The following is a 16,289-nucleotide window of genomic DNA, read 5'->3' on the forward strand; positions in this document are numbered from 1 at the left end:
CAAGAAGTTTTTTAAAACACATACATTATAAATTAGCATAGGAAAGTGAGAGGCAGAGTATATATTCTGAAGTTGCAAAAGCTATTCATCTCTGGTCTTAGGGTAAGAGTACATACCCTTTGAAGAAAAGTTTCAAAGGCATCAAGAACAAAACTTAGCTCTTTCTTACCCAGCGAATTACTTCCTTGAAATATTTGTTGCTTGCTCCCCAGATGACTACCATTTGTGGATATGGAATTATTGTAAAAGTCAGAACTAGTCAGATCACCAAGAATAGCATCTAGATTGTCCAAGTCTCCAGATCCCTAAAAATAAAATTTTAAAACTTAACCTATGTACATAATTAGATAGATAGGTATAAGCATATTCATCAGAAGAAAATATATGAAATGGATAATAAAATACAATAATTACCTGAAATCATAATGCCCAACTTAAAGGCTGGTTTATTATGACTCCCACCCCTAATCTTCCTCCTTAAAAGTAAGAACAGTTTAAACTACTGAGAATAAATCACCAGATAGTCCTTTCAAAGGGGCATTTTTTAATTTACACTAGACATTTAATTCTTAAACTATAGGATATTATTGAGCTAGCATCAGTCACTAGCAATACACTGATCATTAGCTGACAGGTATCTGCATGGACGCATACCTTCTGAAAATAAGCATGATTAACAATATAAGGGACAAGCTGACATTCAACAAGATAGTCATGGGCATGCTCTAAAAAGGGCTTTGGGGGCAGGGCACAGTGACTCCCACCTGTAATCCTAGCCCTCTGGGAAGCCAAGGCAGGAGGATAGCTTGAGCTCAGGAGTTCGAGACCAGCCTGAGCAAGAACAAGACCCGTCCCTACTAAAAATGGAAAAAATTAGCCAGGTGTGGTTGGCACGCACCTGTAGTCCCAATTACTTGGGAGGCTGAGGCAGAAAGATCACTTGAGCACAGGAATTTAAGTTGTAGTGAATTTATGATCACTCCACTGCACCCTAGCTGGGGAGACCCAGTGAGCCCCTCTCTCTCAAAAATAAAAAGCAGCTGGGTGTGGTGGCTCACACCTGTAATGCTAGCACTCTGGGAGGCCGAGGCGGGTGGATCGCTTGAGGTCAGGAGTTCTAGACCAGCCTGAGCAAGAGCGAAACCCTGTCCTACTAAAAATAGAAATTAATTGACCAACTAAAAATATATATACAAAAAATTACCCGGGCATAGCGGCGCATGCCTGTAGTCCCAGCTACTCAGGAGGCTGAGGCAGGAGGATCGCTTGAGCCCAGGAGTTTGAGGTTGCTGTGAGCTAGGCTGACGCCATAGCACCCACTCTAGCCTAGGTAACAAAGTGAGACTCTGTCTCAAAAAAAAATTTAAAAAATAAAAAGCAGGGGTGGGAGCTTGGGTCAAAAAATTTTGCCAGGCCAGGCATAGTGACTCATGCCTGTAATCCTAGCACTCTGGGAGGCTGAGATGGGAGGATTGCTTGAGCTCAGGAGTTTGAGACCAGCCTGAACAGGAGCAAGATCCTGTCTCTACTAAAAATAGAAAAATTAGCCGGGTGTCATGGAACATGCCTATAGTCCCAGCTGCTTGGGAGGCTGAGGCAGGACTGCTTGAGCCCGGGAGTTTGAGGTTGCAATTAACTATGATGACATCACTGCACTCTACCCAGGGCAACAGAGTTAAAATCTGTCTTAAAAAAAAAAAAAAAAAAAAATTGCCAAACACTAGGTTAAACAAAGTTAAGCCCATATTCTATTATAACTTTAAGACTTCTCCATGACTTTCACTTGCTCAGGTGCATATTAACATCTCCTAGAATAGTGTTTCTCAAGCAGAGTTTGGGGAACACTTATATACAAAATGTCATCTTGTACACGAAACTTGATTTTTTAGGTAAAAATCCAAATTATGTTCCTTAATACAAGTGTTTTTCCTGATTACTTCTACCATATCCTTAATGACCCTATCTACTTATTCCAACAATAAACACCTCCATGAACAAAATTTCACATTGTTACTAAAGAGTTGCAGTCACATTTTAAAACATACATATTTCTAAACTGCATCATAATATACTTTACTGATACCCAAAAGAATTATAAGAAGACTAAAGCTCAACTTAAAACTTTCATTAAATAAATCTAAAATGAAGGATAAGAATTTGTGTATTAAAAGAAAACCAAAAGAATTTGCATATAACACATTATCTAACACAGAAATGAAATGATGAAACATAATGACTACGCTGGAAAATACAGAAAACAAATTACCTCTTCACTTGTTTCCGTCTTAATTTTAGGGTCTTTCTCTTGACTTGAGCTAGGAATGGTGGAACTGCTACACTGACTCATTTTATTATCCACTCCTTCCACTTGGGGCTGTAGTTCTTTAGAAAGTGTATCACTAGGATCATCCCTGTCCAGTAGATATCTAAGAAGTGCATTATTCTCCTTCTTCTTAGGACTTAGCTGCTCCTGCTTGACATTTCCTTCCCCACAAGAAGTTGTACTGCTCGTGTCTTTCCCAGTGGCTTCTGCAGTAATCTTGGCTACTTCAGCTGGCGAATTCCCATTCTGCAGCAACTTGTGCAAAATGCGATGCTTCTCTTGCAACAGTGACCCGTGCACATTGGATGTGGAGGACACTCCTCCAGATGTCGATGAGGAGACTCCAGAGGGGCTGGTGACACTAATGGAAGAGTCTTTACAACTTGAATCCAGTGGGGAATTGGTCAAGGAGGAATGACCCCGGTCATCAGAAGAACAGGTAAGTAACTGTAGTAATTTTTTGTGACCTTTGCTTTCCAAAGGACCCCTTTGATTCTCTGACCCTTCAACACTGCTCTCCTTACTTTCTTTGTCACTGAGGTGATCCCTGCTATTTGACTGACACATTGAACTCTCCACTGGATTTTGGTCACAGTACAAGCCTAGAGGACTCTTAGAATCCTGACTGCTTACTTTACTTGGTTGAGTTATATTCATATTGGGAGAGTTATCCAATTTGGGGCCTGGTGATGACAGAGTAGATAAAAGAGAAGTCCCCACGCCCTCACTGATGGCTTGCAGGGCACTGAGAGAGCTGCTGGAAAAGTTGTGGCTCCCAGTAGTACCAGAAGATCCCATGGGAGAGTGCACACCTAGATTTGGAAAAAAGTTAGGAAAAGAATTAGACAACCAGACACCATAACAAAACAACGCTTAATTCTCCAACGTTTCTATTGTAAAATGAATTAACTTCAAAAGAATTACAGTGGTATGGAAAGAAAAGAATTACTTGAAAAAAAAGAAAAGGAAATGCCAATATAAATACCTGCAACAGGAGAAAACTGATGTGAAGCCATCTTTGGACTCCCTCGATTACGAGGAGAAATCATGATATTCTGCTGGTTGGAGCCAAGACCAGGACTCCCATGTGGGGGACTACTCATGCTGAGCCCATAGCTGTTGTTCTGGTAGGAAGATGGTGACTGCATGCCTGGCCCAGGAGTCAGTGAAGCTATGTTACTGGAGCCCCCATACCTAGTTCCACTCATCTGCCCTGTGGTGCTGGGATCTGCCATGCCATAGGCCCTGTTGCTTAGCATCTGTAAGCCTTGGTTTGGCGACATGCTCATGCCACCTACTGAATTACTGCATCCAGCTGCAGGAGGTCTAATGCCTTGTCCAACAGGATTTGGGTTTGGTCTATACCCATTTTGTTCTCTGCAAAAAACACACAAAACATGAAAGTTTTACTTAAAAATTACAGGCATGCATTAAAGCCATGAATCACAGATTTAAAAAAGAAAAAAAGATAAAGCAATTACCTAGGAACTTAACTTCTTAGGTGCCATTCCAATACCTAGTGATAATTCCAATCTAGATATTGATCAATCATTAACCTAACTTTTTTTTAATAAGCCACAAAAACTAAATGAGTAACACCACCACAGCAAAGTGAGGTACCAACAACTATGCTAAATGGAATCCTGGCCGAACTTTACTAGAGCTGCCGCATATCTATGGATTAACCTGGAGGTATCCCGCAAATCACTCAAAATAATTAATGAGTGAATATCCTTCAGGAGTTTCCTATTTATCATTACCAATACTAGTAGTAACTATGTTTTTTGTTTTTGAAAAAGAGACAGGGTATAGCTTCTGTCACCCAGGTGGAGTGCAGCAGTATGATCATAGCTCACTGCAGCTTCAAACTCCTGGGCTCAAGCTAACCTCCTGCCTCAGCCACCCGAGTAGCTAGGACTACAGGTGTGCACCACCATTCCTGGCTAATTTATTATTATTATTATTTTTAGAGAAGGCTATGTTTCCCAGGCTAGTCTCAAATTACTGGCCTCAAAGCGATCCTCCCACCTCAGCCTCCCAAATTGCTGGAATTACAGTTGTGAACCAATGGCACCTAGCCACCATCCTTTAAAGTGTACTTTCACATTTTAAATTCCGTCCCTATAAGCAATACATCATTAGAAATAAAAGGTAACAGAGATAATCAGATTTTATGTGCCCTTTTATCCACCAGCCCTCCCCTCTCTCAGCTTTCCCATAAAGTAATTATTTAATAAATACTTACTTCCATATAAAAATAAAACCTTAAAGAAAACACATCAGGGCCGGGCGCGGTGGCTCATGCCTGTAATCCTAGCTCTCTGGGAGGCCCAGGCGGGCGGATTGCTCGAGGTCAGGAGTTTGAAATCAGCCTGAGCAAGAGCGAGACCCCGTCTCTACTATAAATAGAAAGAAATTAATTGGCCAACTAATACATATAGAAAAAATTAGCCGGGCATGGTGGCACATGCCTGTAGTCCCAGCTACTCGGGAGGCTGAAGCAGCAGGATTGCTTGAGCCCAGGAGTTTAAGGTTGCTGTGAGCTAGGCTGACGCCATGGCACTCACTCTAGCCTGGGTGACAAAGCGAGACTCTGTCTCAAAAAAGAAAAAAGAAGGGCCGGGCGCGGTGGCTCACGCCTGTAATCCTAGCACTTTGGGAGGCCGAGGTGGGCGGATTGCTCAAGGTCAGGAGTTCGAAACCAGCCTGAGCGAGACCCCGTCTCTACCAAAAATAGAAAGAAATTAATTGACCAACTAAAAATATATATATACAAAAAATTAGCCGGGCATGGTGGCGCATGCCTGTAGTCCCAGCTACTCGGGAGGCTGAGGCAGAAGGATCGCTGAGCCCAGGAGATTGAGGTTGCTGTGAGCCAGGCTGACGCCACGGCACTCACTCTAGCCTGGGCAACAAAGTAAGACTCTGTCTCAAAAAAAAAAAAAAAAAAGAAAACACATCAGAATCTAGCCATCTACCTTCCTGCTTTTTTTCTTCATTAAATTTCTCCTCCTCTCTTTTTAAGGGCCTTGTTTATGTAACCATTTTTTTTTCATTTTTCCCTTTTTTATTTTAACAATAAAGCATTTTGAGAACACTGTTACATTTAACATGAGACTATAAAGTAATCTATCATTACCTCTGAAGAAAGTGAGTTGAGACAAAGCCATGACGATCATTTGTTACGGGATTTCGGAAGAGTTTGCTTTTTGTTTGTGCCGTCACTATAGTGCCATCAGCCAACGAGAATCGATACAATGGGGTTTCTGCATGGCCATGGATATAAGCTGTTGAGGAAAATATCCCATTACTAGTAACAACAATCGGCAAAACAAATACTTATAGGGAAGGAGAGGAAAGAAATACACTTCAAGTACAAATTTTTAATAAAGACTAGACCTGCACCAAAATTATAAACAGGCTATAAAATAAGAAAGCTCAGGAATTATTCTACTACCCCGCACCAACAAAACAACTATAGTCATGTAGACAGATAGTGCTTTATGGCTGTAGGGCCTAGCTCCTGGGCCACAGACTAGTACTGGTCCATGTCCTCCTAAGAACTGGGCCACACAGCAGGAGGTAAGCAGCAAGCATAGCTTCATCTATATTTACAGCTACTCCCCATCACTTGCATCACTACCTGAGCTCTGCCTCCCGTCAGATCGGCGGAGCCATTAGATTCTCATAGGAACTCGAACTCTACTGTAAACTGCGCATGCGAAGGATCTAGGTTGCGCACTCCTTATGAGAATCTAAGGCCTGATGATCTGAGGTTGTGATGCTAGCAATGGGGAGTGGCTGCAAATATAATCATTAGCAGAGAGGTTTGCACAATAAATGTAATGTGCTTGAATCGTCCCGAATCCACCCCCTGCCCCCCCTCCACTGCCCACTAGTCTGTGGAAAAACTGTCTTCCATGAAATCGGTCCTTGGTGCCAAAAAGATTGGAGACCACTGCTTTATAGCATATCAAACACAATCACAAACAAAATCAAGAATCAACCCCAAAGCCAGGCACAGTGGTACATGCCTGTAGTTCCAGCTCCATGGGAGGCTGAGGGGGTAAGGCCTACTTAAGCCCAGGAATCTGAGTCCAGCCTGGGCAAAAAAAGCAAGATCCCCATCTCTAAAAAATTAAAAAATAAAAGAACCCCAAAATTCTTTACCTTCTTGATAGTGACGTTTCTGGGACCATGACTGCCCATCATTAAGACTAAAAAATCTTTGAATACACCTTCGGATTATATCTTCAAAGCCAGGCCTCATGGATGATCTCAGTGAATTTGTATCTATATTGACAACCTTTCCTATTAAACAGAAAATAAAATAAAAAATTTAAAACTAGCCCACAAGTATTTATTGGTTGCCTACACATGGCTTAGCACTGTAAAACAAAATAAAAAATACTAAATCTTTGTTCCACCTTCTCTAATCCAAATTTCTACTATATCCAGAACTTTTCTCCTTAAGGACACAGTACTAGCAGGATTCTCTCACATTTACAAGTTCTGCTGTGGGGTATGTAACAACATATTTGGTCTTTGTCCAGGTTCCTGGCACAGAGTTCCCACCTAAAACCCTCAGAAATTCCTGAGTAAAAAAGTATCTTTTAGTTATTCACAAACAGTCCCTTTCCTTTATGAAAACACCTGTGTTTATGCTAATGAGGTTACTTAGGGTGGGGCTCCTAGGTCAGGTGAGGATGGGGCTGGTCACCACAAAGACCAAGTGATTAAAGGATTAGAACTTTCAGCCCGATAGGGGGTGGGGTGGCCTGGAGATTAAACACTATAAAAACTCTTGCACAAGAGCTTTGATGATCTTCCAAGTTGGTGAACACACTGAGGTGTTAGGAGGGCTGCAAGCCCAGAGAGGGCACAGAAATTCCAAGCCCCATTCCCACCCTCCCTATACACCTTCCACCTGGCTGATGCCAATTGTAGCTTCCATAATAAACCAGTACACATGAGTAAAGTGTTTCCCTCATTTCTTGAGTCATTCCAGCAAATCATCAAACCTGAAAAGGGTCATGCCTGATTTATAGTCAGTCGATCAGAAGCACAGAAGGCCCAGACTTGCAACTGGCATCTGAAGTGCAGGCAAACTTATGGGATTGAGCCCTTAAATTTGTAGGACCTGATGCTAACTCCAGGTAGACAGTATCAGAACTGAAACTGTAGGCACCAGCTGATGTGAGAGAACCGGTCAGCAAAGAGAAACACCCGCGCGTCTGGTGTCAGAAGTGGTATGTGAGGCTTTCCCAGATGCAGTGCAGAATATGATGTATCACACAACTCATTTTACTTTCTAAACATATAGACTATAACATGCCCAGATAGCCTTACGCTCATTTCTATTTAAGATAAAATAAGATAAAATATAGGAGTAAAATTATTAATCTGAAGATATTCTGTCCCTAAAATTATGAAGAAAAAACACTTGCCTAAACAGCTAGCAGGGGTGATTTTTTGCATCTGAGAGGTGATCACATTTTTGTACACTTATAATAACTTAAACTGGGAGGGTTAACCAAATACTCATTTCCGTAATTCTGGAAGTTTCTGACTACTTTTGCTTAGTATTAACATAAACTGAAGGCCAGGCATGGTGGCTCAGACCTGTAATCCCAACACTTTGGGAGGTTGAGGCGGGAGGATCACTTGAGGCCAGGGGTTCTAGATCAGCCTGAGCAACATAGCAAGACCCCGTCTCTACAAAAAGTTTAAAAAATTAGCCAGACATGGTAGTGGGCACCTGTAGTCAAGCTACTTGAGAAGCTAAGGTGGGAGGATCACTCGAGCCTGAATTTGAGGTTTCAGTGAGCTATGGTGACACTGCTGCACTCTAACCTAGGCAACAGAGAAAGACCCTGTTTCCAAAAAAGAATAAAACAGACACTGGAGACACAAAATATATACACTCCAAAATGCTATGGAATTAAAGAAGGTTGCATAAAGGTAAGTGGTCCTCAAAAACTAGTTAGGTCTTTTCACTCTGAGCAGCACCAGGGTGGCGGGCAAGCACAAGTGGCAGAAAGGGAGCTAAGAAGAAAGTGGTTAATCCATTTTCATTTTCTAAAAAAGACTGGGGTATGATGTGAAGGTATTAGCTACGTTCAACTGAAAACATACTGGTCAAAAGAGCTCAAATAATCAAAATTGCACCTGATAGCCTCAAGAATTGTTTTTGAGGTGAACCTTGCTAATCTGTAGAATGATGACACTGCATTTAGAAAATTCAAATTATTTATTGAGGATGCGGCAAAAAACGTATGACCAACTTCCATGGCATGGAATTTGCCTGAAGAAAATGTGCTCCAAGGTCAAAAATGGCCGACTATGAAGCTTGTGTTGACATCAAAACTACCAATAGTTATCTTTTTGTCTGTTCTGTGTAGATTTTACTAAAAACGCAATACTCCAAAATCCAGGTAACCTCTTATGCTCAGCACCAACAGGTCTGCTAAATCCCAAAGACAGAAATCAGGACCCACAAGAGAGAGACAAATGACTTAAAAGAAATGTCAATAAACTGATTCCAGACAGATTAGGAACGACATTTTAAAAAGAAAGCTTGTTGATCTACTTATCCTCTCCATGATATATCCATTAGAAAAGTAAAAATACTGAGGGAGGCCGGGCGCTGTGGCTCACGCCTGTAATCCTAGCTCTTGGGAGGCCGAGGCGGGCGGATTGCTCAAGGTCAGGAGTTCAAAACCAGCCTGAGCAAGAGCGAGACCCCGTCTCTACTATAAATAGAAAGAAATTAATTGGCCAACTGATATATATATAAAAAATTAGCCGGGCATGGTGGCACATGCCTGTAGTCCCAGCTGCCCGGGAGGCTGAGGCAGAAGGATCACTCGAGCCCAGGAGTTTGAGGTTGCTGTGAGCTAGGCTGACGCCACGGCACTCACTCTAGCCTGGGCAACAAAGTGAGACTCTGTCTCAAAAAAAAAAATAAAAAAATAAAAAAAAAATAAAAATAAAAATACTGAGGGAAACCAAGTTTGAACTGGGAAAACTCATGGAGCTTCACAGTGAAAAGTAGTTCTAGAAAAGCTACTGGGGAAGAAAAAGGCACTAACGTTGAATGAGCTGATGGAGATAAGCCACCAGCCCAAAAATCTGTTTAAATTCAGACTTAATAGTAACAAAAAAATCTTATTACTAAATTTAAAAAATGACTGGAGAAAAGGGACAAATGCATTCCAGAAAAACACCTGTATACTGGTGCCCAAAATAGGGAAGATCTGTCCTCAATTGCCTCTCCTGAACTTATAAGCCCTAAGCCACATGACAAACACAAAATAGACATTCAGAAAAAGTTTGCTGAGTGAAACATATCAAAGAACAGAAGATAAAATCTCTCCAGACACTAAAAAAGGACTGAGTGCAACAAACCTCCTATAAAATAATGGCTAGCAAGTGGAAGGCACCAACTGTAACTATGGTAAGCCAAATCTCAGTATTGAATGATGTTAACCAGACAAAAGCATTTGATTTTTCTTGCTTGGTAATTTCTAACTTTTATAATAAACACGTATTGCTTTTATTAATATAATAAGAAAATACTAAAGGAATAATTTTTAAAGATACTACTTGCTAAACTGCTTAAAGATGTTTTATTTTGCATTTTCAGTAACAAATTTTACTTTTAGGAGAAAATTAAAACTGCCAAATCTTAACAGGTGCAGAGAAAGACACACTCCAAAAGGATAACATAACACATAAAAATTGCTGTCACCATGTTTACCTGAAAGTGAATATAGAGAAAATTTCTAGTATAAAGTAATATCCATCAGTGTAAACAGATTGTATTTTGAATTGTCAAATAGGTTTTTTGCTAATTTTTTTCATCTGTGAAAATCTCAGCCCCTCAAAACAGGTGACTGAGCCTGGCATAAAATGGCTAAATGTGAAAATAGATCATTTTCACAATATTATATATGTATATGCATATTATATATACATATTATATATACACATACATATATAACAGCTATGTTTTGTGTTTATTTAAACCTATTCCATTTTTATCAAATGAGTTATTGGGGGTCCACATCGTGTGTAAAAATTCTAGTGCTATACAAAGCAAAGAGCACAAATTTTTTTTGGTAGAGACAGGGTCTCACTTCCCCAGGCTGGTCTCAAACACCTGGTCTCAAGGGATCCTCCTGTCTCAGCCTCCCAAAGTGCTGGGATTACAGGCATGAGCCACCACACCTGGCCAGTACAGGCTTTTTTTTTTTTTTTTTTTTTTTTTTTTTTTTTTTTGAGACAGAGTCTCACTTTGTTGCCCAGGCTAGAGTGAGTGCCGTGGCGTCAGCCTAGCTCACAGCAACCTCAATCTCCTGGGCTCGAGTGATCCTTCTGCCTCAGCCTCCCGGGTAGCTGGGACTACAGGCATGCGCCACCATGCCCGGCTAATTTTTTATATATATATCAGTTGGCCAATTAATTTCTTTCTATTTATAGTAGAGACGGGGTCTCGCTCTTGCTCAGGCTGGTTTTGAACTCCTTACCTTGAGCAATCCGCCCGCCTCGGCCTCCCAAGAGCTAGGATTACAGGCGTGAGCCACAGCGCCCGGCCACCAGTACAGGCTTTTTAAAATTAGATGCAAATTCTCTTATAAGCCATGATCTTGGACAATAAGCCAACCTCTGTTTCCTCATCTCTAAGATAGAGCATATATATGACAAGCCCTTGACATCACCATTTAGGGTTAGATGACCACAAGGGAGACCCTGAAGGTAAATATAAATAATACTGCCACCACATTTAATTTCATCAATGTGCCTTACCAATTGCAATGTCTTTAACTCTTTATTCCCATGGTCAAAAAATGACAGACCAAGACTGAAACTCACATTAGTGTCAAGAATTACTCCTAGTGATTCTCACTGAATTACTTATATTTTTGAAAATGTGTTTCTTTATGACAAATGGATTTGAAGTTAGAAATAATAAATTCTTATGCAAAATGCTATTGGGAGGGAAAGCTAGGCGACTCTACATTTGTTTTTTAATTTACTTAGGGAATTTTAAGTGCCAAACATACTCAACTCAAACTGCCAGAGGTTTCAGTGAAATTCTATTAGAGCTATACAAAAAATAATACATGTAAAGCATTCACTGCAGTAGGTGTAGGTACTTACATAATAGCACAGACTGTGGAAACAGTTAACTCTTAGAAAAATTTCCAAAATGAAAACACACACACAGTTTTTACCTGAAAGATCGTGTCTAGTAATAAAGCTCTCAGGATTTGATGGAAATGCTCTTTCACCTGTAGTAATGCGGCGTGCCACACAGATCATACAGGATTGCAAATCTATAATAAAAATTTCATCTGATAAGAATTATATTTAACTTTTGGATATGTCTGTTCTATAGGTGAGCAAGGACACAGAATTCTGTAAGAAGAGTCATAACAATGGAAGTTTGGCTGCTACTGGTTTAATAAACATCACAAACACATGACTGCTCTTACCTTCCCCTTCCTCCATCATAGCTCGTGGCTGAGACAAGGCAAAGCACTGCATTGTTTCATATCTCTGGCGTATTTCAGGACTGGTGTTTATGTCTTCCAGCATATCATGTGTTTTCATCAACATACGGCAATTGAATGTATGGCTTTTTTGTCTCTGCGTCTCATTTGTCCAGGAAACTCCATTAACTTTGGAAAACAAAGCTGGTCAGTCTACGACCATCATCAAGAATTCAAGCATTTCCTCATCACACGTTTTCCACAGTAATGTCTACAATACCACTTCAGAGTGGCAATATACAAAATATTTGAATAATTTCAGCAGAAATCTCGTTGTATAGTTTGTAATTGACTGTATATTTTGGCCCCATAAAGTGTACACCAAAGTTTGAACTCACTAAGGCCATATATGAAAATTTTGCCTTTTTTTAAGCACAAAACAAGGTTTACTGAGGAGAGAAAAATAGGATTATAAAGTAAGAGCAAGATACACGTTTACAGAGCAAGATGCAGTTGCCACAGATGATGAATGGGCACCTTGTTGTAACAAAAAGGCTGAAAATTTTGCTATTGACCACATGCCTTTCTATACGAGTTTGTTTACCTGGCTTCCTGAAAGGTGCATTCAATTTTCTAAGAAATATATTCAAGGAAAAAAATTGTCTAACAATTTAAAAATCTACATTAAAAGCCTACCTGTAGATTTTGGTAAGTTTTTAAGGAAATCCTTTCTGTCTTCTTCATGCAAGATATTGTAGACACTTGTGTTAACCAGGTCCTCCTGCTTATATTGCAGGTATTGTGTCACATTTTCTGACACAAATACAATGTTCCCATCTCGATTCACCACAAACAGGAAACCATCCAAAGCCTAAAATGGGATATGTTAATACAGGCTGTTAACAGAACTGTATCCCACCCAATCCACCCGCATTCTTAAGCAGAAGCCCCAACCCAAATCATTGTGACTGGATTTGGAGACATGGCCTTCGAAAGTGTGGGGACTCTAATCCAAAATAACTGGTGTCCCCATAAAGGAAGAGAAAAAGAGAGATCAGAGAAAAGGCCATGTGAAGACAGTGACAAGCCATGGAGAAACCAATTCTACCAACCCCTTGATTTTGGACTGCCAGCCTCCAAAACTACAAGAACTAAATTTCTGTTGTTTAAGCTTCCCAGTCTGTGGTATTTTGTTACGGTAGCCTTAGCAGACTAAAACAGAAGCACCCTTAGTAGTAAGTACAATTTTTAAAAACTGCTGATTTAATAATTACTGCAAACTATAAACCACTACGCCACTACTTCTATCAATATTAGTACCATTACTATAGGGCTAATAAAAAATTAAAACAACAATTTGGGAGGAAAGAGACAAATATGGTCAACATAAAATCTGAATTAATGTCTAACCCTAATTTGTTTTAAGAATTATATCTTCCAAAGGTACTTTTAAAAATAAGAAAATGGGCCTGGCACAGTGGCTCAAGGCCTATAATCCTATCACTTTGGGAGGCTGAGGTAGGAAGATTGCTTGAGGCCGCGAGTTCATGACCAGCCTGAGCAAGAGCAAGACCCTCCTCTCTCCTCTCTACAAAAAAACAGAAAAATTAGCCATGTGTGGTGGCCCATGCCTGTACTCCCAGTTGCTCAGGAGTCTGCGGTAGGTGGACCACTCACACCCAACAGTCTGATGTTGCAGTGAGCCTTCATGACACCAGCACACTCTAGCCCAGGCAACAAAGTGACACCCTATCTCAAAAAAAAAAAAAAAAAAAAGAAGAAGAAGAAAGGAAAGAAAGAGAAAAAGAAAAAGAAAATCATTCTTAGCTCTTCCTGCTTTTCCATTTGATACAAAGTCAAGCTACAGGAACCACTAACCTTAATGAGAATTTGCAAAGAGGATTTACAACTGATCAACTAAAAGCAGGTAGAACAAACTAACTGAAACAAAAACAAATTGGCAAGTGAACTTTAAGAGCTTCAGCACCCCTGGTTTGAAGAGAAACATTCTATAAGTGCCACAGATTAATCAAATCTATTTAAGAGACCTACTTATAAATACAATGAATGTTTTTAAGCCTTAAAAATTCCTGGAGAAGGTAAAACTATAGTATGCCATATGACTAATCATGCAAAAAGGCACAAAAAGTCTGAGCTAAAATACACAGTCATCCCCTCAGTATCTGTGCAGGATGGGTTTAAGGACCCCCTGTGGATATTAAAATCTAAGGGTGCTCAAGGCCCTTACATAAAATGGTATATTTGCATATAGCCTCCGCATGCCCTCTCATATACTTTAAATGGCCTCCAGATTACTTACAATACCTAATACAATGTAAATGTTATGTAAACAGTTACTATACTGTTTTTTTTTTATTGTCCTATTGGTATTTTTTATTATTTCTTCCTCCCACCCCCAAATATTTTTAATCCAAGGTTGGCTGAATCTGTGGTGCACAACCAACACATACAAAGAACCGACTATCTAAATATTACTATCTCTGTGAAATATTTGGTCACCTTTGTGAAATCGTAGATTACCTTTCTTCTCCTGCTTCTTTATATTTTTATATTTGTATGTGTGCCCTTTCTCAGTTTGCAACTATAACTTATTATGATGGCAAGTCCTCCTGACTTATGTTTATTGTAAATTTAAGAACATATTAGGCTGGGCTTGGTGGCTCATGCCTGTAATCCTAGCACACAGGGAGGCCAAGGTGGGAGGATTCTGGAGGCCAGGAATTTGAGACTAGCCTGAGCAAGAGTGAAACCCCATCTCTTAAAAAAAAAAAAATAGAAAGATTAGCTGGGCATGGCGGCACAGGGCTGTAGTCCCTGCTTCGGGAGGCTGAGGCAAGAGGATCACTGGAGCCTACAATGAGCTATGATGGCGCCGCTGCACTACAGCCCAAGCGACAGCGCAGGAGCCTGTCTCAAAAAATAAATAAATAAAAGAACATTTTACCATCATATTCAGAATACTGAGTTTTGTCTCACAGAAAGAAACGTCTTCTCTTTGTTCTCATTTCCAAACCAAAATTTCACCAATTTTTTTTGTCACTTTATCATATAACCAAAGTGTAGCACAGCTTACTGGACAGCTGAAATCTTTATACTTGCCTGAAGTAAAAGTGGTCCTAAGGAGTCTTTATCAATAACTCCCTGTCCTGTAGAAGATACATCAGCTTTCTGAACATCGTCATCATTGGAAATAGCTTTCCCTAAAAAGACAGAAGCTGTTCTAAGAAATGGCACACACATTAGTTATAGATTAAATCCACCTGAAGGTGGATAGTCCCCAGAACAAGACATAAAGACACATACATGCATGCACACACAAATACATACAGAACATTTCCTAATGAAAGAATTATGCTACAATTTGGAAATATTAAAACTAAACTTCATAGTTTAGTTTTGCCAGGAAGGCAAAATATACCCTAGATTGTCTTTCACTATTAAATGTACTTATCCCATGGCTTTTCCAAAAGGGAACCAACACATGACAGAGTGAGCAACACTGGCATTCTTCCAATTCTGGTTAACCGTTTCCTAAAGAGCAAAGCTGGTCAACTCACTTGTCTATTTCCATACTTGCTACCCTCAATCAGCTGTAGTCCCTACCCACACAGGGAGCAAAAAGGCAAATACAAATACAGTAACAAGGTCCTTCTGCCCACCCCCCATGATGCCAGGAACCTGGCCGCACAGTAGGAGGCCATCGGCCAGCCAGCGAAGCCCCACCTGAACCCACAGCCACTCCCCATCACGGACTGAACCAATCCTGCCACCCCACCCCACCCCGTCAGATCAGTGACTTCAGACCGTGCCAGGAGCTTGAACCCCAGTGCAAACTGTGCATGCGCGGGATCCAGGCTGCCCGCTGCCTGCCCGGGAGAGCCCAACGGTCTGAGGTGGAGCTGGGGCCGCGACTCCCCTCCTCCTCTGTCAGTGGAAACTGTCTTAGCGAAACCGGGCCCTGGTCTCAAAAAGATTGGGGCCCGCTGTTCTAAAAGACATGAGTGTTTTTCTTACTTTATATTACCTTGCTCTTTTATCTGACGTATCTGTCTTACTGTTTCCTTTAAAATCGCACATTTATCTGGTTTGACATTGAAATTGTCGATATCACTAAGATTAGCAGATATCAGTTCAGCCAATTCTTCAATGTATTTACTCTCCTGCTCCCGTCTCCTCTTTTCACCACTGCAGGTAAGACTAAAGGGTGGGGGAGGGAGGGGAGGGAGAGCCATGACATAACTATCACAAAAGAGCTGTTAGCAGAATCAGCACCTACATAACACCATTACTTTATCTATAAACAAATTAAACTCATCCAATAGAAACATTCTTCAAAACATTGCCTTGAAGAAGTAGTACACAACACAGAAATTCACATAGACCTAAATTCAATTCCACCTTTTTGTTAGCCAGGTGGCCTTGGGCAGGGTTGCCCTCAGTCCCTTCATCTG

At 40.6% G+C, this 16,289-nt stretch overlaps 1 protein-coding gene across 10 annotated transcripts in view; it reads right to left on the bottom strand.

Moving 5' to 3' along the window:
• The window catches only part of NCOA3 (nuclear receptor coactivator 3), a 141,522-nt gene that overhangs the window by 21,532 nt on the left and 103,701 nt on the right, over positions 1 to 16,289 (bottom strand). For all 10 annotated transcript variants that reach the window (XM_012742971.2, XM_012742970.2, XM_012742967.2 and 7 more), the window contains 10 exons: positions 15,863 to 16,035; positions 14,938 to 15,038; positions 12,514 to 12,688; positions 11,821 to 12,006; positions 11,560 to 11,661; positions 6,494 to 6,634; positions 5,463 to 5,610; positions 3,309 to 3,700; positions 2,267 to 3,135; positions 170 to 305 (listed from right to left, as the gene is read on the bottom strand). In XM_012742971.2, coding sequence (XP_012598425.2) covers positions 170 to 305; positions 2,267 to 3,135; positions 3,309 to 3,700; positions 5,463 to 5,610; positions 6,494 to 6,634; positions 11,560 to 11,661; positions 11,821 to 12,006; positions 12,514 to 12,688; positions 14,938 to 15,038; positions 15,863 to 16,035 — 2,423 coding nt within the window. The remainder of the gene's footprint in view (positions 1 to 169; positions 306 to 2,266; positions 3,136 to 3,308; positions 3,701 to 5,462; positions 5,611 to 6,493; positions 6,635 to 11,559; positions 11,662 to 11,820; positions 12,007 to 12,513; positions 12,689 to 14,937; positions 15,039 to 15,862; positions 16,036 to 16,289) is intronic.

This window comes from Microcebus murinus, chromosome 16 (genome assembly GCF_040939455.1).
Source record: "Microcebus murinus isolate Inina chromosome 16, M.murinus_Inina_mat1.0, whole genome shotgun sequence".
Taxonomy (NCBI): domain Eukaryota; kingdom Metazoa; phylum Chordata; class Mammalia; order Primates; family Cheirogaleidae; genus Microcebus; species Microcebus murinus.